This window comes from Physeter macrocephalus, chromosome 1 (assembly GCF_002837175.3).
Source record: "Physeter macrocephalus isolate SW-GA chromosome 1, ASM283717v5, whole genome shotgun sequence".
Taxonomy (NCBI): domain Eukaryota; kingdom Metazoa; phylum Chordata; class Mammalia; order Artiodactyla; family Physeteridae; genus Physeter; species Physeter macrocephalus.
In genome coordinates, this window is record NC_041214.2 from 37,072,510 (window position 1) to 37,095,362 (window position 22,853).

Consider the following 22,853-nt stretch of genomic DNA (forward strand, 5'->3'; position numbering starts at 1 on the left):
TTTTTTTTTTTTTTTTTTTTTTTTTTATTACAGTTTCTATTTCACTTCTAGTGATCATTCTGTTCAAATGATCTTTTTCTTCTTGACTCAATTTTGGTGGTATGTTTCTTGAAACTTGTCCATTCCTTCTAGGTTGTCCAATTTGTTGGCATATAACTGTTCAGAGTATTTTCTTATGATTTTTAAAATTTCTGCTATATCAGTTGTTATTTCTCTTCTTTCATTTCTTATTTTGTTTATTTGTCTTTTCTTCTTGGTGAGCCTGGTTAGAGATTTGTTGATTTTGTTTATCCTTTCAAAAACCAGCTCTTGGTTTTATTGATCCTTTCTATTTTTTCTCTATTTTATTTATTTCCTCTTTGATCTTTATTATTTCCTTCCTTCTGCTGACTTTGTTTTTCTTTTTCTAATTCTTTTAGGTGGTAGGTTAGGTTGTTTATTTGAAGATTTTTTCTTGCTTCTTGAGGAGGGCCTGTCTTGCTATGAACTTCCCTCTTAGAACCACTTTTGCTGCATTCCATAGATTTTGTAAGGTTGTGTTTTCTTTGTCATTTGTCTCTGAGTATTTTCTGCTTTCCTCTTTGATTTCATTGTTGACCCACTGGATTTTTAGTAGCATGTTATTTAGTCTCCATGTGATCTTTTATTTCCTGTTTTTCTTTCTGTGGTTGATTTCTAGTTTCATACTGTTATGGTCACAAAAGATGCTTGAAATAATTTTTATCCTCTTAAATTTGCTGAGGATTGTTTTGTGTCCTAATATGTGGTCTATCCTAGAGAATGTTCCATGCATGCTTGAAAAGAACGTGTATTCTGGTTTTTTGGACGTGGTGTCCTATAGATATCAAGTCCAACTGTTCTAATGTGTCATTTAGGATCTCTGTTACCCTATTGATTTTCTGTCTGGAAGATCTGTCCATTGATGTCAGTGCAGTGTGAAAGTCTCCTACTATTATTGTATTCCTGTCAATTTCTCCCTTTTTGTCTGTTAGTATTTTTTTAATATATTTAGGTGTTCCTACCTTGCTCATTTTTCTACTGGGTTATTTTTCCTTTTCTTTGTGATTTATGAATTGAAATATAGATAGATATCATGTATATTTTATATATTATAGATTGTAAACATTATAAGAATTATAAATTTCTTAATTTATTTCTCATTTGTCTTTTAATTTTGTTTATTATGGTTTTTACTATATAGACATTTTTGTGTTTTTATATAGGCAAATCTATATGTCTTTTATGCTTTCTGGGTTTATTTCATAATTATCAGAAATTTCTTACACCAAGATTATGAAATTATTCTCCAATATTTTCTTCTTTGATTGTTTTATACTTTTAAATTTTTAATAAATTATAATTTATTTTTGTGTTGTATAAGGCAGGAATCTAATTTTGTTATCAAACATGCAATTGTTTCAAGACCACTAATTTAAATCTATTTTTCTTCACTAAATAAAGCAATGCCATTTTCATACACTAAATTCTCATCATTTCAACTTACAAAGGGCCTTCAATATATTACCTCACATAATAGTCACCATATGAAACATGTGTTTCCATTCATTCATTAAGAAAATGTTTACTAAGCACACTTTACACATGCAGGGAAACACTTACTTACATTTACCAGTTTATTGTAAAAGGATATGAAAAATGACAGAGATGAACATCCAGATGGAAGAGACTGTAGGGCAATCTCATGGGAAGGGACATGGAGCTTCCATGCCCTCTCTGGGAACCCCACTCTCCAAGAACCCCTGTGTGTTCACCAACTCAGAAGCTCTCCATACTTTTGGGACTTTTGGCGGAGGGGGGGTTAACTCTATTTCCAGCCCCCTTTCCCTCTCTGGACAATGAAGGGTGGGGTTGAAAGTTCTAAGCTACTAATCATGGCTTAGTCTTTCTGGTGACCAGCCCCCATGCAGGAGAACACCAAGAGTCACCTAATTAGAACAAAAGACATTCTTATCTGCCAGGAAATTCCAAGCGATTTAGGAGCTCTGTGTCAGGAACCAGTGTCAAAGAACAAATATTAGAACAAAAGATGCTCCTAGTGCTCTTATCACTTAGGAAATTACAAGGGTTTTAGGAGCTCTGTGCCAGAAATTAGGGCAGAAATCAATCCATATATTCTATTCTTTGTGCTTATCATATAAAAACAGAGTTGAGAGGATGCATCCAATTGAATGATCCTAGGTAGGATGAAATTTTCTTAGAGAAATAAAAAGGGAAAATATATTTTACATTTTGTAAATCATTGTGGTCTCTCCTATGTAATTAGTTGTAAAGGTACATTTAAATCATAAGAAAAATTCACAATTAAAATGGTAAGATAATTATTACCAAAATATTTAACTAGAAAAGACAATTTATACAAGTTTTACAAATGTAAATAGCATGAGTATTATATTGCTTCACTCAATAAAATGGAAATGATTATTTTAAACAATGGGGAAGGGGGAAATGATCAGTGTTAAAGTGAAAAAATGTTATGCATTTCTGACTTAGATCTGAATTAACAGGGCTTTTTCTACTGAAAAGCCCCAAGGAAACTTATAGGATCTAATAAATCTTGTCAATGGATGAGGTGCATATATGGAAATACAAATTTGGACCCAACAGTGCTTTTGCTGTGCATTCAACTAGAAAACTAAAACTGTATTTATTCCATCAGTACATTAGGTATCTTTGGCAAATGCACCTAATTTTTCACAGGCCATTCAACTAAAAATAACTTTATATCTTCCTGAGAGAAAATAAAACAAAATAGGAATATATTCATTTAAGAATATAGCTAGATAAATTCAAACAGAGATAGCTATATGTGTACTTTATCAATGATGACATAGAAAAATCCATCAAAAGACATGCTGTAAAATCCCATGCCACCAGAGAAAAAGCAGATTTCACTGTCACCATAACTCCCAGTGTCTGAAGGTTTTATCTCCATGACAATGAGAGCTAGAAATCAACTTGCTCTAAAGCAGTGATTGCATGTGCTGATGCTACAGCTCTCCAAGGACAATTTTTCCGAAAAGTTGAAGAGTAACACAAAATAATTAATTAGACAATTTGCACTGTATTTGGGATTCCTCAGTAATGAAAAACTGCTCACCAAGCAAATGCTGGAGCCCAGAGTTTGGGTGGTTGGTTTAGAAACTCCCAGACTCTTTGGAGGAAATATGTAGCGTGTGAGTGTGCTGCAGTGCACAATTAACCCTGCAGGAAGCCCCGCAGACAGTTTCAAGACCTTGCATCCAGTTAGCACAAAAAATGATGTCAATTAAAGCATAAAAGTGCATCATCTCAGTAAGACTGCAGATTTTTATGACCATTACAATAACACTGGCAACATTACTTCTGCTTATTAATGATTTCACACCCATGAAATTCAAATAGAGTTTTTACCTTAGAGCACCCTATTCATGAAAAGGGCTCCTGCTGCTTCATTATCTTTTTTCTAGTTTATTAAAAATTTATTTAACAGGGCAGTACAAATGGAGAAATTATTCATGAGATCCAGGAATATTTAATGCTCAATCTTTCAGTGTCTCCCTTTATGCCCAGAGGAACAATTCTCACAAATGTGGTCCAGGGACCCTGGGAGTCCCTGACATGCTTTCAAGTGATTCCAAAGCTAACTTCATAACAATACCAAGACGTTATTTTCCTTTTTCACTCTCAACCCCTCAGGTGTACACAGTGGAGTTTTCCAGACACTATGTGACATGTAACATCACGATAGTCTAAATGCAAAGCAGATATGAGAATCCAGCCGCCTTCTATTAAGCCAGTTACTTTTTTAAAATTATGAAAATGTAAACCAATGTTACCCTCCTCAATAATTGTTTTTGGAAATTATAGTTAATTTTCATAATATGTGACAACATAACCTTGAGGACATTATGCTAGGTGAAATAAGCCAGTCACAGAAGGATGAATACCATATGACTCCACTTATTTGAGGTTTCTAAAATACTCAAATTCATAGAATCAAAGAAAGAAATGGTGGTTGCCAAAGGCTGGGGAGAGGAGGACATGGGGAGCTACTAATAAATGGGCCCAGAGTTTTAGTTCAGTAAGATGAATAAGTTCTAGTGATCTTTTGTATGACACTATCTATGATCTACATTAGTATACTGTACACTGAAAACTGTGTTAAGAGGCTAGATCTCCTGTTAATTTTTCTTCCCACAAAAAAATAAAATTTAAATAATTAAGATAAAATAAAGTAGCAAAAACACTAATAAACAAACAAATCAATAAATAAAAGCAACGAAGGAGTGTAGTTCCTACCAAATATTTAAATATATCATGACACTACCATCATAACAGATTTTTAGTGAGGGAATCAAGCCCCGTATTAATGTAAATATACAAGCAGGAATTTGATATACAAAACTGGTGTATATTTCAATTATATGTGGAGAAATAATCACTTAGCAAACAAAAAATAATTTTAAGAATAAATACACTATTTTTGTTAACATGCAACAGGTTTATTATTGCTATTTTTAACTGGCTATTGTTTAAATTCTCATAGGTATAACCACATAAACAAAAGCTCTTTGGTGTCCTGAATAATTTTAAGAGTGTAAATGTGTCTTGAGATCAAAACTTTGAAAACTGGTAGCCTAGGGTTTATTAAATAGCTGGCTCTGGGCTACGTCTGTTATTTTGTTCATCATCACTGAGAACAAATTCCCAAAACAGGTGGTGGGAAGAAAGTAGGCTTCTCCATAAGGTAAAACTAATGTCAATTGCCAATTACAAAAGAAAAAAAAAAAACCGGTACGTTTACAGAGACACCACCTTCTGCAAGGAAGACGCCACCTCATCCAAGTGATCAAGCATGACACATCAACATCACATACTGTACCCGACGTGATACACTGAGGACACGTCACTTCTATGTTAGTCTTTCCCAGAATGTGTAACCTCAATCTAACTGAGAAAACGTCAGACAAACCCACAGTAAGAGATATGCTACAAAGTAAGTGACCATTACTTATCAAAAGTACCAAGGTCAGGAAAGAGGCTGATAAACTGAGGGCTGTCACAGATTGAGGGAGATGAAGGAGACACAACAATAAATACCTTTGGGGAGCAGGGGACTGGTAAAACTGGAATAAGATTAGTATTTAGTTAACAGTATTGTTACTTTTCCGGTTTTTGATTACTGTACTTTGGCTAAGTAAGATGTTAACTTTAGGGGAGCTGAGTGAAGGGGATACAGAAACTCACTGTACTATTTTTTGCAAGTTTTCTGTATGTCTAAACTTATTTCAGAATAAACAGTTAAAAAGTAAAGTAATCAAATGGAGGCAATCATGTCTTCCATACAGCACTGTATGGGTTTAGAGGTAACCAGTGTAAAATGTTTTCCACCGTACCTTGCCTACAAATGGAGTTTTTGATTTTCATTCTTCTTTTTTGTTCAGCAGTGATATGCTTTATTTTTTTTCCCCTGTGACAATTCATCTTTATTTTATGTTTTTAGCATTTGTTGCAAAGCTGGTCTGGTGGTACTGAATTCTCATAGCTTTTGCTTGTCTGTAAAGCTTTTGACTTCTCTGTCATCTCTGAATGAGAGCCTTGCTGGGTTGAGTATTCTTGGTTGTAGGTTCTTCCCTTTCAGCACTTTAAATATAACATGCCACTCCCTTCTAGCCTGCAGAGTTTCTGCTGAAAAATCAGTCGATAGCCTTATGCGGGTTCCCTTATATGTTATTTGTTGTTTTTCCCTTGCTGTTTTTAATATTTTTTCTTTGCCTTTATATATTTTTAAATTTATTTATTTTTATTTTTTTGGCTGTGCTGGGTCTTCATTGCTGTGCACAGGCTTTCTCTAGCTGCGGCAAGTGGGGGCTACTCTATTGCGGTGTGAGGACTTCTCATTGCAGTGGCTTCTCTCATTGCAGAGCATGGGCTCTAGGCATGCAGGCTTCAGTAGTTGTGGCTCACAGGCTCTAGAGCACAGGCTCAGTAGTTGTGGCTCATGGGCTTATTTTCTCCACGGCATGGGGGGTCTTCCCAGACCAGGGCTTGAACCCGTGTCCCCTGCATTGGCAGGTGGATTCTTAACCACTGTGCCACCAGGGAAGCCCTGTCTTTAATTTTTGTCAATTTGATTACTATGTGTCTTGGCATGATCCTCTTTGGGTTTATCCTGCCTGGGACTCTCTCTTCCTGGACTTGGGTGATTGTTTCCTTTCCCATGTTAGGGAAGTTTTCAGCTATTACCTCTTCACATATTTTCTCAGGTCCTTTCTCTCTCTCTTCTCCTTCCGGGACACCTATAATGAATGCAATGTTGTCCCAGATATCTCTTAGACTGTCTTCATTTCTTTTCATTCTTTTTTCTTTATTCTGTTCCGTGGCAGTGATTTCCACCATTCTGTCTTCCAGGTCAATTATTTGTTCTTATGCTTCAGTTATTCTGCTACTGCTTCCTTCTAGTGTATTTTTCATTTCAGTTATTATATTGTTCATCTCTGTTTGTTTGTTCTTTAGTTCTTCTAGGCCTTTGTTAAACATTTCTTGTGTCTTCTCAATCCTTGCCTCTATACTTTTTCTGAGATCTTCGGTATCATCTTCATGGTCATTATTCTAAATTCTTTTTCCAGTAGGTTGCCTATCTCCACTTCACTTAGTTCTTCTGGGGTTTTACCTTGTTCCTTCATCTGGGGCATATTCCTCTGCCATCTCATTTTGTCTAACTTTCTGTGATTGTGGTTTCCATTCTGCAGGCTGCAGGACTGTAGTTCTTCTTGCTTCTGCTGTCTGCCTTCTGGTGGATGAGGCTGTCTAAGAGGCTTGTGCAAGTTTCCTGATGGGAGGGATTGGTTCCTGCCCACTGGTGGGTAAAGCTGAGTCTTGTCCCTCTGATGGGCAGGGCTGTGCTCAGGAAGACTTTTACCAGCTTGTCTGCTAATGGGTGGGGCTGTGTTCCAGCCCTGTTGGTTGTTTGGCCTGAGGCATCCCAGCACTGGAGCCTACAGGTTATAGGGTGGGGCTAATGGCAGCCTCTGGGAGGGCTCACATCAATGAGTACTCCCCAGACCTGCCACTGCCAGTGTCTTTGTCCCTGCCATGAGCCACAGCCGCCTCCCTGCCTCTGCAGGAGACCCTCCAATACTAACAGGTAGGTCTGACCCAGTCTCTTATGAGGTCACTGCTTTTTTCCCCTGGGTCCTGGTGTGCATGGAACCTTGTGTGTGCCCTCGAAGAGTGGAGCTTCTGCTTCCCCCAGCTTTCAAAGCCAGATTCTCTGTGGGCTCCTCCTCCCGTTGTCAGACCCCCAGGCTGGGAAGGCTGACATGGGGCTCAGGACTTTTACTCCTGAAAAGTGTTGGAACTTCTGTGGTATAATTGTTTTCCAGTTTGTGGGTCACCCACCCAGCAGGTGTGGGATTTGATTTTATCACAATTGCGACCCTCCTACTGTCTTGTGGCTTCTTCTTGCCTTTGGATGTAGGGCATCTTTTTTGGTAGGTTCCAGTGTTTTTTCATCGAGGTTGTTCAGCAGTTGGTTGTGATTTTGGTGTCTACCTAAGAAGGAGTGAGCTCAAATCCTTCCACTCTGCCATTTTGAGCTAATCCCCTTTACTTAACTTTTTATTTTATATTGAGTATAGTTAATTTACAACGTTGTGTTAGTTTCAGGTGTACAGCAAAGTGATTTAGTTATACATATGCACATATCAATTATTTTTCAGATTCTTCTCCCATATAGGTTATTACAGAGTATTGAGTAGAGTTCTCTGTGCTCTACAGTAGGTCCTTGTTGATTATCTATTTTATATATAGTAGTGTGTATACATTAATCCCAACCTCTTAATTTATCCCTCCCTCCCACCCTTCCCCTTTGGTAACCAGAAGTTTGTTTTCTAAGTCTGTGAGTCTGTTTCTGTTTTGTAAATAAGTTCATTTGTATCATTTTTTTTGATTCCACATATAAGTGATATCATATGGTATTTATCTTTCTCTTCTGACTTACTTTGCTTAGTACGATAATCTCCAGGTCCATCCATGTTGTTGCAAATGGCATCATTTCATTCTTTTTCATGGCTGAGTAATGTTCCATCACATATTCTTTATCCATTCATCTGTTGATATATATTTATGTTGCTTCCATATCTTGGCTATTGTAAATAGTGAGTGCTGCAATGAACATTGGGGTGCACGTATCTCTTCAAAGTATGGTTTTCTCCAGATATATGCCCAGGAGTGGGACTGCTGGATCACATGGTAGTTCTACTTTTAGTTTTTTAAGGAACTTCCACACTGTTCTCCATAGTGGCTGCACCAATTTACATTCCCACCAACAGTGTAGGAGGGTTACCTTTTCTCCACAACATTTATTGCTTGTAGACTTTTTGATGGTGGCCATTCTTACTGGAGTGAGGTGATACCTCATTGTAGTTTTGTTTTGCATTTCTCTAATAATTAGCAATGTTGAGCATTTTTTCATGTGATCTTTGGCCATCTGGATGTCTTCTTTGGAGAAATGTCTATTTAGATCTTCTGCCCATTTTTTGATTGGGTTGTTTTTTTTTCTGATATTGAGCTGCATGAGCTTTTCATGTATTTATTTTCATTCTTCTGCTCAAAACCTTTCAGTGGCCTCCCATCCTTTTGTGAGAAAAGTTTCTATTTCTTAGACTAACATACTCAAGATTCCACATAGCCTGACTCCAAATTATATTTATAATTTTAACTAGTTTTTTATTGTGGTAAACTAACATAAAGTTTACCTTTGTAAGTGTACAGTTCAGTGGTATGAAGTACATTCACGCTGTTGTGCAAACCATCACCACCATCTACCTCCAGAGCTTTTTAATCTTCCCAAACTGAAACTCTCTATGCATTAAACAATAACTCCCTATCCCCCTTTACCCCAGCCCTTGGCAACCACCATCTACTTTCTGTCTCTATGAATTTGACTGCTCTATGTCACTCATATAAGTGGAATCATGCAATTTTTGTCCTTTTGTGTCTGGCTTATTTACTTAGCATGTCTCACCCTGTATGACCGTGTATCCCATAATCTGAATTCATCCCCCTCTGCCCCACTCCTCACAACCTCCCTCCAGCCCACTGGCCCTGCTGCTCCTTGAAGACACCTGGCAGACTCTTGCCTTGGACTTTGCACTTGATGCCTCCTCTACCGGAAACACTCATGCCCAAGATGCTGACTGGCCCACTCATCCACTTTCTTCAAGTCTTTATTCAAAACTCAACATTGTGGCCCATCTAAAATGTCAACCCCTCCCTGAAGCTTCCTTTCCTCCTTCTTGCATCATTTGTCCTCTTGAGTACTCATCACTTTCCCACGTGCTATGTGTTTTACATATTTATCTTGTTTACTGTCCATGCCACACACCCCCCATTGAATATAGGTTCCACAAAGGCCAGAATATAATGGCACCTATGAAGGTACAAAGATAATGGCAATAGGAAATTCCTAATAGGAGGAATTCCAGAATTCCTAAAAGGAAGCCCAGAAAGAAGGGAGGAAAAGTAGTTTTGAAGTTATTTTTTCAGAACAGTTAAGGCAACAGCTTTTGAAGCTCAGAGAAGCAAACTGCCACTTAAGAAAATAAAGTCTATTATAATAAATCTTTCAGAGGAAAAGAAGCACTACTGGCTAGTTTTTTGATTGCAGTAAAAAACAAAATTTCAGTCACATAGGAACTGAAATAAAATGGATATTGTTTAGGCCACACAAGCACCTTGGAGACAGTAACTCACAAAGCACACTTCTACATACCAGGCTATGTATCGATAATAAACAGACCATCACCCAGCAACACATAAGAAACACACCTACCGTGGTGGCATCCCAGGCCAGCTCTCTGCTGGCCACAACATCAAGCCTCTATCTGCCTATCGAGGCCTCGTGAACTCAGGTTTTGGTGACCTGCTCCACAGATGTCACTAATGACTCTTAACGATTTCACCTGACCCTTCATCTCTAATTAAATCCTATTCCCTCTTTAGTCTTGTGTAATCTGCTGTTGGAACACTCCTGATTCATTGATATGACCCACTGGTTGGGAGAGAATTATTAGATAAAGTCTGAAAGACCTCCGGGGCCTTCACTTGCCATAAATTTCATCTGAGGCAAGATAACAGTCTCTCAGACCTGGGCCCTGATGTGATCTGGAGATGATACCATCACCAAACACCTGTAAAAACATTGTCTCCTTAGTGGAAAGCTGTCACAACACAGAGGAGAAACCTCTGGAGTGAAAGAGTTATGGGCTTGGGGCTGGATCCCAGTTAAAGTTCAAAACCTCTTCTATCTTTACCTCTTTGCACTTCAGTGTCCTCAGCTATAAAAAAGGGTCATTAGGGCTTCCCTGGTGGCGCAGTGGTTGAGAGTCCGCCTGCCGATGCAGGGGACACGGGTTCGTGTCCCGGTCCGGGAAGATCCCACATGCCATGGAGCAGCTAGGCCCGTGAGCCATGGCCACTGAGCCTGTGCTCCGCAACGGGAGAGGCCACAACAGTGAGAGGCCCACATACCGCAAAAAAAAGCAAAAAAAAAAAAAAAAAAAAGCGTCATTAATAAGTGTTGTCAGTATTTGAGAATTTCAGCAAACTGATCCTTCCTCCCTAGTAAGAACTAGAAAATGGGAAATACAGAATTTTTTGTGAGTTTGATTTTTAGAGAGCTGAAATATAAGATCAACATTTAATAATTGTAGTGATCACTGAAACAGGCTTCTCACCAGAATTACCTGTGGAACTTTAAAAACAATTTAGGTGCACAGCTTTTATCCTCGGGCAGTGCTGTCCAATGGGACTTTCTGTAATGATGAAACATTCTAGAAATGTGCGGTCCAGCACAGGAACCACTAACCTCATGGGACTCTTAAAGCACCACCCCCCCATTTTATTGAGATATAAAAGACATATAATATTATATTAGTTTAAGCAGTTGAAGTGTGACTAATGTGACTGAGGAACAGATTTTAAATTTTTAGTTACTTCTAATTAATTAAAATTTAAATAACCACATGGGCTAGTGGTTATCAAACTGGACAACATAGTTTTAGACAAATTCTTCTTAGCGTGCACTTCTCAAACCAGCAGCAGCCGTGTCACCAGGGAACTTGTTAGAAATGCAGACTCTTGGGCCCTGTCCCTGACCTGCTGAATCAGAAGCTCGGGGGCGGGGTCCCACCCTGGTGTGCTGCTGAGGGTTTAAGGAAAGAGAAACACTGATTAGTAGCATTTGCCAATGCTCCTGGTGTAAATACTCAGCATAGCAGATTTCAGGTGATCACTGGACACGAGATTGGCCGGAGAGGTACCCATGAGCTCTGAGAGCCCACGCGGGCTAGCTCCTGCATGTCACCAAGCCAGCAATCTGCATTTTAGCAAGCTCTCCAGGTGGTTCTGATGTTCGGTTGAGAACCACTGATGTAAACCAGAGCCTAAGAAGACAGAGACCATGGCATTTGTGTTTTACATTTTTCATGAGGAATTTCAATGAGCAGCCTGTTTGGAAAGCCTGACTCAGAATACATATGAGCAAGGGCACTTGACTTAAGGAGCCAGGTGGCCTCCTCAGCCTCCTGTGCATGAGGCAGCCTGACACAGACTATTAAGACCTGCTCCCTCCTGAGTGTGGAGAAGCCTGAGACTCGGCCCCTCAGATGGAGGATCACAGCCAGCCTGCCCTGCCTTCCCTTCAAGCAGCCATTCCAAACCTCCCACCTTCTGATATGATGAGCGACATCACAGGCATAGCCCACTCTAGGGGCAGACCCAAGGTGTAAGCAACCCTGGCCCTCTAACCACAGCTTCTGCTTTACTCTCCCACTTAAAAATAGGATTGAGAATTGAGAATCATATTATTACTAGGATAATCTAGAATTTTTACTTTAAGAAAATATCTTACAAATTTCAGAAAATATCTGAAGATACCTTATAGTTGTTTATGACATACAATAGTCCAAAAACACTGTTTTGAACAAGCTACTATATCACATCTAGGACATACATGCCCTTCTTTAAAATAAATATGGCCTGCCTATCTCACCAGATTTGTGGTAAGAATTAAATGATTTAACTACACACATAAAATCATATCTGGAATATTCTAATTCCATGTGCAGCCAGCCCTAGGGAGGCAAAATCATACGTTCATTAGAAATGAGCACAGACTCTTCCCTAGTTTAGCAATCTACGCTATGGAAAAGCAGCCTGCTGAAATTCCTTTATTTTCTCACTAAAGGAGAAAATAATAGAAAGAATTCAGAGCAACTTGTCTAAAACCAGGAGGTCACTCATACATACAACCTCCGAGGTAGAGTACAGAACAAATCCCTGTGATCCAGAAAAGTTCCCTCATTTCATTACAAACCCAGAGCAGAGAGTTCCATTAAAATAACTGCATGCATTACTTGAATATTTCATTGCAAAAGTCATATAGTTATGCCTATCAAGCTCTTTATTTTGATCTACTGAGTTTGGCCTAAATCCCAAATGAGACTATAGTGGAAAAAGAATGTATATTCTTGTCCTTATTATGCTCCTTAGCACAAAATATTTTTACATTTATAATGATTTTAGAGAAAATAGCTAGAAATTTTAGCTGCCAGTTTACAGGCTTAGGATGGCTGGCAAAGGAGCATCTTTTAAATTTATTTATTTATGGCTGTGTTGGGTCTTCGTTTCTGTGCAAGGACTTTCTCTAGTTGTGGCAAGCGGGGGTCAGTCTTTATCGCGGTGCGCGGGCCTCTCACTATCGCAGCCTCTCTCGTTGCGGAGCACAGGCTCCAGAGGTGCAGGCTCAGTAATTGTGGCTCACGGGCCCAGTTGCTCCGTGGCATGTGCGATCTTCCCAGACCAGGGCTCGAACCCGTGTCCCCTGCATTGGCAGGCAGATTCTCAACTACTGCACCACCAAAAGGAGCATCTTTTAAAGCAGTAACTTTGTCCTAGGTTATGCTTCGCGGTATAACAACAGCACTCCTGACCCGTGAACAGGAGAACACACATATCTGTAGAGACTCAGCTTTGGCTCTGGGGGCTGCCTATGGTCTTGACAAAGAAGGTAATTTTTCTTGGTGCTAAACTAACTGGCCCAGATGGACATAATTAAGGCCATAATTTGACAGAGGGAACTAATGAGCCTGAGTCATTTCACATTTCCCATATGCAAAAACTACAGCAAAAAAAGTATTGTATTCCAAATCATACTTAATTCATAGAGTGAAGGTGCTTATAAATTATAATCAGAAGTTCGCCTGGGTGGTTAAAAACTGAATTATCTCATCACCAATTGCAAAGGTTTTATGTGGAACTTGAGAAAATACTGCAACTTGCTTTGACATGGTATGTTTTCAGTAAGAGATTGTTGTGCGCTTTCTATGTTTCATGTACCATGCTAAGTTATTTGTGTATCATCTAATTTATTCCTCACTTAACCCCCAAAGACTGGGTATTACTACTACTCCCATTATATGGATGAGAAAACTGAGGCTTGGAAATATAAATTTTTTGCCCAAGTTCACACAGCTGGTAAATGACAGAAGCGGGGAAAAGATAAAGTCTGGCTCCAAACCTCTTTCAATACACTCTTGGCTTCCAGTCCAGTGGAGTTTTGTGAAATGTCTTTGGTTATTCCAGAAGTTTCAGTCATTTTTACTTTGAACATATTGGAGGTAAGGTTACTTGAAGTTAGAGAAAAGTATTGAATTATAGACTGTTTATCCAAATACTATTTTTGTCATCTCAAGCATATGGATGACTCAGATGAACTACTGCTGTGGCATCTACGGAGAGTGTCTCTCAGCTCTCCTCCCACAAACTTGCTGCTTAGCTGCAGCACATTCAGCGGGCTGCCAGACTCCACCTGCAGCATCTTGGGGTCGTGCTGAGTGCTGGAGCTGGTGGCGATGGTAAGGCACAACATTTCTGCCCAACACAAGATTCCTCTATGGGAAATCTTTGATCTAGAAGCTCCCCATGTGGCTGATGGTGGCTGTCTCAGAACTTTAATGCAGTGTGAAGCTCTTCCTACCCCTCTCCCTCCTTCCTGCTCACCTTTCCCAGGTGTCAGACCTGCATCACAGACTCTCTCTGCCTACTCCTGATCCCCTTCCATTTTTCTTCCAGCAGACGTTACCCTCAATACATCTCTTGTACTTCTACCTCAGTCTCGGTGTCTGTTTCCCAGAGGACCCAACCCACCAACCATGAAAAGTATTTTCATATGGGGGCCCGACCAAACCTGCTATTAAAAAAGAAAGAGTAATCCACCAACCAATGTCTGCTCACACTGTCACACATAAAGTTTGCCATAGATTCCATGGAGAGACTAAGCAGATGCAAACAAGAGATGTGTGCGCCTGTGACACAGACTATGCTTCCCAAAACCCCGTCATTCCCGTTAATGGGAATACACTCAGCAAATATGTTAAGGAGTCTGGGAGGATTACCTTATGGTGATGTGACCACTTTTATTAAACTAAATACTGATCTATTATTATTGCAGAAGAAGAAACCATATTTTTGGCACTGTTGGTGGCTTCCGTAAGAGATTATTTAAATGTAGGAGTATCTATAAGGAAAGAGGAAAAGCCTAGGCTACTTAAAAAGCAGATATGGAGGATTTCTATTCCCAGGTCTCCAAAACGCCTCCTTTATTTTTCATCTTTTCAGTATCCATCTGGGAAAATTAGATTACAATCTCCCTTAAGAAGAGGGAGACAAAAATTATAGGTGAACAGCAATGCACACAAATTAGCCTCTTCTGGTAACTTGTTATTCTACTGTTTGCCCAATTGAATTAATCTGTGCAAGAAATGTATGCTGTTTATGACAAAAAGCATTAGTGTTCTTATAGGATTTTCCCCCTAGATTTAGTCATTCATTCAACAAATATTTACCAAGCATCAACTCAGAGCCAGTCACTATGTCCACAAGTGAGAATAAAAAGATAAACCATATAGCACACAGAACTATATTCAATATCTTGTAACAAACTATAATGGAAATGAATCTGAAAAAGAATATATATGTATACATACACACACACACTCACACACACACACACTTGTAACTGCATCACTTTGCTGTACACCTGAAACATTGTAAATCAACTACAATTTTTTTTAAAAGCCATGGAAATACAAAAAAACTGAAAGATGAACCAGACGGCATGGTCCACATGCTCACTGAGCTTACAGCCTAGCCCAGTGCTCTTCAAATTTTAATGTGCAGACGAATCACTGGGATTTTGCATCTTCTGATCCAGCAAGTCTAGGATGGGGTCTAAGATTCTGCATTTCTTACAGGTCCTCAGGATGGCAGTGATATGAGTGCAGAGACCATGCTTTAAGTAGCGAGGGACCGGCTTACTAGCTCTCAGCTGCGGGGCTGTGACACACTCCTGTATGTGAATGCCTTTCAGGGGTATCATCAAATGTGAGTCAATGAATATTGTCAATACAATAGAAAACATATACTCTCACCAGGATACCTACTGGGTGGAATTTTGAGCTGAGATCAACAAAATGTAGGTGTATGATTTACTGAATAAAAAGTAGGAAGCGAGGTATGGAATGACATCAGGATGGTGCCAAAGAACACTGGCATTCCCAGGAGCAGATGCGAACATGGCCTATGAACACGACTGCACAGCCAGGGCACTGGCCCATGTCTTCATCAACGACACAAAGCTCAATTTTAAGCATTTAAAAATTTTCCCCAAACCTGCTTTTTCTTAACCAGTAGTCACTTTCTAGCCCTCTCAAGTACACCACTAAAATTTCTCATCCAGGGCACCATAAACACACAAAGGTTAGCCTTGTTCAAAATGCGTAATCTCACAAATAAAAGGAGGCCAAATGTATAATTAGAGGCCACATGTCATAAGCAACTGCTTGTGCAAACTGTCAAATTATATCTTAAAATGGGGTTGTGGGGAGGTGGAAGGTAGAGGGAAAGAGGGGAGTTAATTTAATTCTAAGCTGTTTGAAGCCAGGAAAACAGGCCACATGGAGTTAAGCTGGGGAGAGGAGTTGGGTTTGCTCATCTTTCCTAGATTCAAAAGAGAAAATTAACCTGAGATATGAAAAGAGTAAGGTCACTTTGATCTCTACAACCCCAAACGTCCAGGTGCAAAATGTAGTGAAAGATAGCAGGCATCTTAAACTCAACTACAACTCTGTACTTAGCCGGCTCATCTTTAATAGTAAGAAGAAACTCCCATTAATAATTTAAAGGAGCCATGCCAAAAAAAGTAACCCAAACGAGTCCATAATTAGCAGGAAAGGATGGTCAAGGTCAGCTGTGAAGTGGGGTGTGTAGGGTCACACTACACATTCATGATTCGTATGACATGCATTCTGACACGTAGATGCCAATGCACAGAACAGCAAGGGGAATTTACAAAGACCCCATCCTGCAACCTCAGAAACAAGTCCAGCTGGGGAGCTCTAAATGCTGACAACATCACAAACATTCTGAAGACAAACATGGAAAAATGGGTTTTTTAAGAGTAAGTCAAATTCATATTACTGCTCACACACAGACATACTACTTTGAAACATGACAATCATTTTGGATATTTTTGTAGGTTTCCTATTTTTCTATTTTGAAATTTTTTTTTTAGAAGCAAGAGAAAAAGAGAAGTCAATGGAAAATGCTGCTAGTCATGAGTGACAAAAGGAATTAGATACTGCTGTAGTTCCTTGCCAGAAAGGTTTTGTTATTGTTGTTGTGTTTTTTTTTCTGGATATATGTTATTTCACTTGAAAAAAATGAAAGTTCGACAAGCGAATCTAGAGCTGATAGTGAGGAGGCCCTCACTGCCACAAAACAGAACAGAAATCCCCTTTACAAAGATCGGAGAGGACAAATTTAAATGCCTATTACAAATAGATAAATTAAAGTCTGGCCTTAACACCAAAGCAGAATATTTCAATCACTTAAACAAAAAATTAGCATATGAGTCAAAGACACTCATGTGACTGGAAGTAGGCACTGTCCAGTATTGCTGTGTTCATTTCCTATGGCCTCTTAGCTTCCCTTGGCCTCATGACAATGCTCTCCAGGGTGGTGTGCAGGAGCCCTGAGCACAACTATGAAATTGCATGCATGGAAAACAATTTCATCGACTAAAGGAAAACCACACCATGGTATGTCCAAAATGCTGTCTGAAGCACATATTATATGAGGTCTTAGTCTATTATATTTTGTGTCTATCTTACCTTAAAGCCATGATGGATGCTTATTTAATTTTCTGCTTAATTGATTCATTCCAAACCTGAACCATGATAGGGCAAGGCAAAAAAAAACAAAACAGATGCTCTCTGCTCTACCAGCAGAACCCTTAGGTTAATAACTACTGTCTAATTTATGTTTATCTAAGGGGTGGATCATGGAATCCACATACAGCTTTCCCAGGTGAGAACATTATTTTGAGAATGTTATTTTGAGACGTCTATGTTGTGGGGACTGATTTTCCTCTTATTTCTATTATGCCTGCTTAGGACACAACAATGAAGTAGCTGATTGGGCAGGTGTTATTCTGCATCCACTTCAATTTTTCAATTGGTATATAATCTTTCAAATTTCAGCCAGAGGTACCTACCCAGCTTATCATGCAGAAGAAACACTCTGAATTATTAAATATGCCTCAGGGTGGGGAATCAGCACATCTTCATTCGATATTAGCTTCATTCTAATTATCCTCTAGAGCTCAGAAAATTAGGGAGTGACTGCAGGGGCCTATTCCTGGGAGTAAATGTGAGAGTCAGTAGGAAACACAAATGTAACTCAGTGGAATACATGACAAATATGAAACAGAACCACCATCAATTTATATTCATCAATCAAGTCTCTAAGATGGTTAGAGCTCTGGAAGTGATGGGACATCTGAAAACATGGACATGGCCTCCAGCATGTGGTCGTCTTTTCCGAGGGCTGACAAGCCAAGCAGACCCACCAGCGTCTCAGTCTTGGGTGGGTTTGGAGTCTGGGCTGTTATGTTTTGTTCTGTTATGCTCAGGCTGCTTTCGTGGGTCCTAGGTCCTCTTAGACCTATTGGTATGGGTCCCCAACCACACCAACATGAGCCCTCCAACCAAAAAGACTGAGAGAATAGCCAAGGGACTCCAGCCCCTCATCTTCTCACTTCCTGAGAGAAGACCCCAAACTCTATCAACACTCCTTGTGGGAGACAATGTTGCTCGGTTGACATTAGAAGAAAACCCCGCGATCATTTCCTGGACTAAGGACTTTGTGTCCCAAATAACATTTAGAGATCCTCCTTGTTGCCTTCTAGCTCCACGACTTCAGGCCAGTCTCTCTCAGCCATTCATTAGCTAAAATGCAGGCTAATAGGCATTACTCATGTTTCCCTTTTCCCTTTTTTTCTGGATATTTTATCAATATATTTTTAAATTCATCAACCTTACTGAGGTATAATTTATGGACAATAAAATGTACTCATTTAAAGTACAGAGTTCAATAAGTTTTGACAAATATATACATCTGGGTAATCATCACCATAAGAGTCTCCTTGTGTACTTTTGGAGTCGATTTCCAACACCACGATCCCCAGGCAACCATTGGCCTCATTTCTATCACTAGAGATAAGTGCTGCTAGTTCTAGAACTTCATAGAAATGGAATCATTCCATAGGAATTCTTTTGTTTGTGGCTTCTGTCTCTCAGCACAGTGTTTTGATATTTACCCACACTTGTGTGTATTGATAGTTTGCTTCTTTTCATTGCTGAGTATTACACTGTATGGATAAGCTACAAGTTTGTTTATCTGCTCACCTGTTGATTGACACGACTTGTTTCTACTTTTTGGTACTATAAATGCAACTGCTAAGAACATTTGTATTCAGATCTTCTTGTAGACATGTTTTCATTTCTCTTGGTGACTATCTAGAAATGGAAATGCAGTAAGTAAACATTTTCTTTTTTAAAATTAAAACAATAAAAATATATCATTGACTGACAGAGTTCAAATCACCTTACCATTTAAAGGGAAGAGATGGGGCACCATAAGTCGTAGGTCAGCCTACAACTATAAAAGGGCATGTGGGCTTCCTACAAGCAAGCAAATTACGAACCCTTGAGGTCTAAGCTTTCTCTGAGCACAGTGAAGGGGCTCAGGACTTGCTCAAGGAGTGGCTTAAAAGGAAATTAAGTGACAGCTGGTCAGGCTCTGGGTGGGCAGCTAAGGCCAACACCAGTGCAGCCTCCGCTTTATGAGAGCCATGCTCTGGGTGGGTCTGGGCCCCCTGAGTCCCAGGCTATTATTCCAGCTTTGCAAGAAATGCTATTCTGAAACTCAGCTGTGAGCTGCTAAAAATAAGGCTAGAGTGTAATGAAGCTCCTGGCAAATATTAATGTGCAAGTAATCATCAGCATTACATATAAGGAGTTAAATAGGAATAATTTCTTCAACGTTCCAGTCATGCTTTCTCATTTGATTATAATGGTTATCCATGACTTCAGCTAGATTAAATCAGCTGTTGTCAACTAAATGCATATCAGATGTAAATAATGCCTCACCCTGTCTTGTTTCTCTGCAACTAACTCCTCAATCCCAGAGGGAATTTCCCAATTCAACATCTAAGACTGATTAAACATTTGCTGCAGGAGCTTAAAAAAAAATGATTGTGTAATTTTATTTTACATATACAAGCTAGATAAAAAATAAATTACAACCTCCTCTGGGTGCTGAAAGTTTGGAGTCAAATCTTCTATAAGGCAAAGAAAATGGGGGTAATAATTAACCACTTCAGAGTTCATCAACAAGTTAAAGTTTCCTGTCTCAAAGTTTCATGATTAAGCTATGAGGTCACTAACCATCTTGCAATTACCCACCATCTAACCAATCATCAACCCAAAGGCTACATTTTCACAGTTCTTCATAGTCTCCCTTTTCAATTTAATATTTAAGAAAGAATTGGGCTTCCCTGGTGGCGCAGTGGTTGCGCGTCCGCCTGCCGATGCAGGGGAACCGGGTTCGCGCCCCAGTCTGGGAGGATCCCACATGCCGCGGAGCGGCTGGGCCCGTGAGCCATGGACGCTGAGCCGGCCACAGCAGAGGGAGGCCCGCATACCACAAAAAAAAAAAAAAAGAAAAAAGAAAGAATAGAAATTAGAAAATATGAATGTACAGAGAGGAAAAAATAAGGGAAATGTTTAAAGTATTTTACAAGGCATTTGGCCCACCTAAAACTACTATGTGTTGGCTCTCACAGCTTATAATGGGCATCTAAGTAGTTTCCTTATGGCGTAAACAAGGTGGGCAAAGGAGTGGATTGGCCCACTTCCAGTTTGGCTGGTAACTCAACACATGGTCTGCCATACCAAAACCTCCCGACAGAAGACAAAGGGCAAGGTAAGGAGGATGCTAGCCTGAGAATCCCGGCAGCTCTGTGGTCAGAGATAGCTTAGGAGTAACTTGCACTAGAAAGCAGGAACTTTGGAGTCCTTGAGCAAATTACCTACTGTCTTTGGCTTCTTGTCTATGAAATAAGTACCCTTTCCTATCTGAAATTTGGAGGCTGGGCCCAGGCCTCTTGATCCTAGACCACCCACTAAACGCCCTGTCCTGGGGCTTCCTCTTTCTAGATGGCGAATGGCCCTCCAGCAGTGCACAGGCCATCCATATCAGTGCTACTCAAAGGCCTGCCTAGCCCTTGGTTTTATAGCCTTGGAAAGAAAGGCCCAGGGGACAGTTCTACATTTCCAAATTTTACCTTTGGAAAATAACAAATAATGTATTAAAGAAATACCTGGGGACTTCCCTGGTAGTCCAGTGGTTGGGAGTCCACCTTCCAATGCAGGGGACGCAGGTTCCATCCCTGGTCGGGAAACTAGGATCCCACGTGCCACGGGGCAACTGGGCCCACGTACCGCAACTACTGAGCCTGTGTGCTCTAGAGCCCAAGCCCCACAACTAGAGAGAAGCCTGTGCCCTGCAATGAAGAGCCCGCGTGCCTCAACGAAAAGATTCTGCATGCCACAACGAAGATCCTGCGTGCTGCATTTAAGACCCAATGCAACCAAATAAATAAATGAAATACCTGAAAAGAATCTAAATGCAAATCCATCTGATACACATATTTCTCTGCCAATAACACCCATTACCAGGTGGCTTCCAAAACACCATTTCAAAAGTTGGCAAATGGCAACCTGAAGAGCATCAGGTCCTAGTCTCCTCACAGCTAAAGAAGGCAGCACGAGCTCTAACAGCTCCATCAGGAAGACATCGAATGCAAATGTGGGCTGAGATGACCAGCCAAATCCAAGTTTCACTACCTCCATTCTTTGGAAAGAGAACTCAGTTGCTGCCAAAGAGAGTTCCAGCCACAAGGATGCACCTCAAGACATTCACCCACAAGGAGAGTGAGGCTACCACACCCCTCCGCCATCCCCACCCCAGGCCCACCTCAACAGGGACACGCAGCCTCCGACAGCTGAGTCTCCTGAAGTACTTCCTGATGTCCTGGCTGCCTCTGACTGCCTCGCAGACTAGTGCTCATCCAGAGAACCTCTCTCTTCACTTGGAATGAGACTCGAATTGCAGTCTGACAGTTCTCTCAGCCTTTCCTAGCTCCTTTCCTAACTCCTTTTATGCAGACATTTCCCCTAATAATATCCTTGCCCTTTTAGTCCCGTCTTGGTATCTGCTTCTCAGAGGTCGAGACAACATGTCATTCATCCACACATTCATCCACTCAAGGAATGTTCACTGAGTGCCTACGATGTTCCTGACACTTGTCAGCGGCCCTGGGGAGAGGGGTGCAGGACTGCGAGGCCCCACATTCCCAGACCTGCCCCTCAGGGCCATGAACTGCTTCCCTCTCTTTGGCTTTTACCATGTGCTGGGCATGGAGCTGAGAGCACATCACAGGCCTTAGCTAATTTGCTTTATTCTAGTTTCATGGTAAAGGAAACTGAGACCTAGACAGATTGTTGCCAGGTTCTTCCCTGATAGGGCCAGCTTTTTTACTCTAAAACTCATGTTTTATACCATTAGGCTATGACATATCTCCCCAATTTGGCTGACAGCTCTGAGCACTTTTTTTCTGGTTCATGAGGGCCAGGGAAACAACTTACTTCAGAGCATTCACAGTCTTACACATGTTAGTAGTGATGCTGTTTAACTCATGTAGAAGGGGAGGTCCCTCATCTGGTGCGAGTTTCCAGCTCATCTTCGCTATGACAGAGAAGACAAGAGAGGATGGACAAAACCCTCGGCTTCTCTGCTGTTCACCACCACAGCCCAGCCCTGGCAAACTGACGGAAGGTGGCCACATACACCCAAGGCTTCTCCCAGAGGCCGGCCAGGCTCACTGGAGGGTCAGCCTCACCAACGTGCATGTCATCCAAGAGCAGCCTTCTGCAGGCTAATGCAAACTCATACCGTGATCTCCAAGGTCAGCTACGGTGTCCTCTACACTTGATCCAAGTGTGCCAAGGTCCAGGGAAGGAATGGGCTGAGACTCAGGCAGGTTCTCTGAAGCTGGGTCATCAAATTCCTCGCAGAAGGTAATGAACAATTCATGAGAAGCTGATCAGAGGAAACAGCATTACCACAAACGAAACAAGATTCTTGTTTAGAAGACGACTTAGAAACAAAAGCCTACCTAATCCTTTCCCTTAAACATGATAACATTTTCAAATCTCAAGAAGGCATTTTGGGATGAGAGGAACAGCTCTGAATTAACTCGGCAGGTGACCTTGGGCAAAGCATGTAACCTCCCTTGGCCTGAGTGTCAGGGTCATGGTGAGGGTGAGGCGGGCAGGATGTCCAGGCCTGCTCAGCTTCCTCATCTCAAGACTAGAGGTGCTGGCTTC

The 22,853-nt window shown here is 40.6% G+C and overlaps 1 protein-coding gene across 1 annotated transcript in view; it reads right to left on the reverse strand.

The window, feature by feature from the left end:
* Positions 1-22,853, reverse strand: part of NEK11 (NIMA related kinase 11) — a 263,068-nt gene that overhangs the window by 122,216 nt on the left and 117,999 nt on the right. The window contains 2 exon segments of the mRNA XM_024115178.3: positions 21,141-21,340; positions 22,420-22,534. Of these exon segments, the coding sequence (XP_023970946.1) occupies positions 21,141-21,340; positions 22,420-22,534 (315 nt within the window).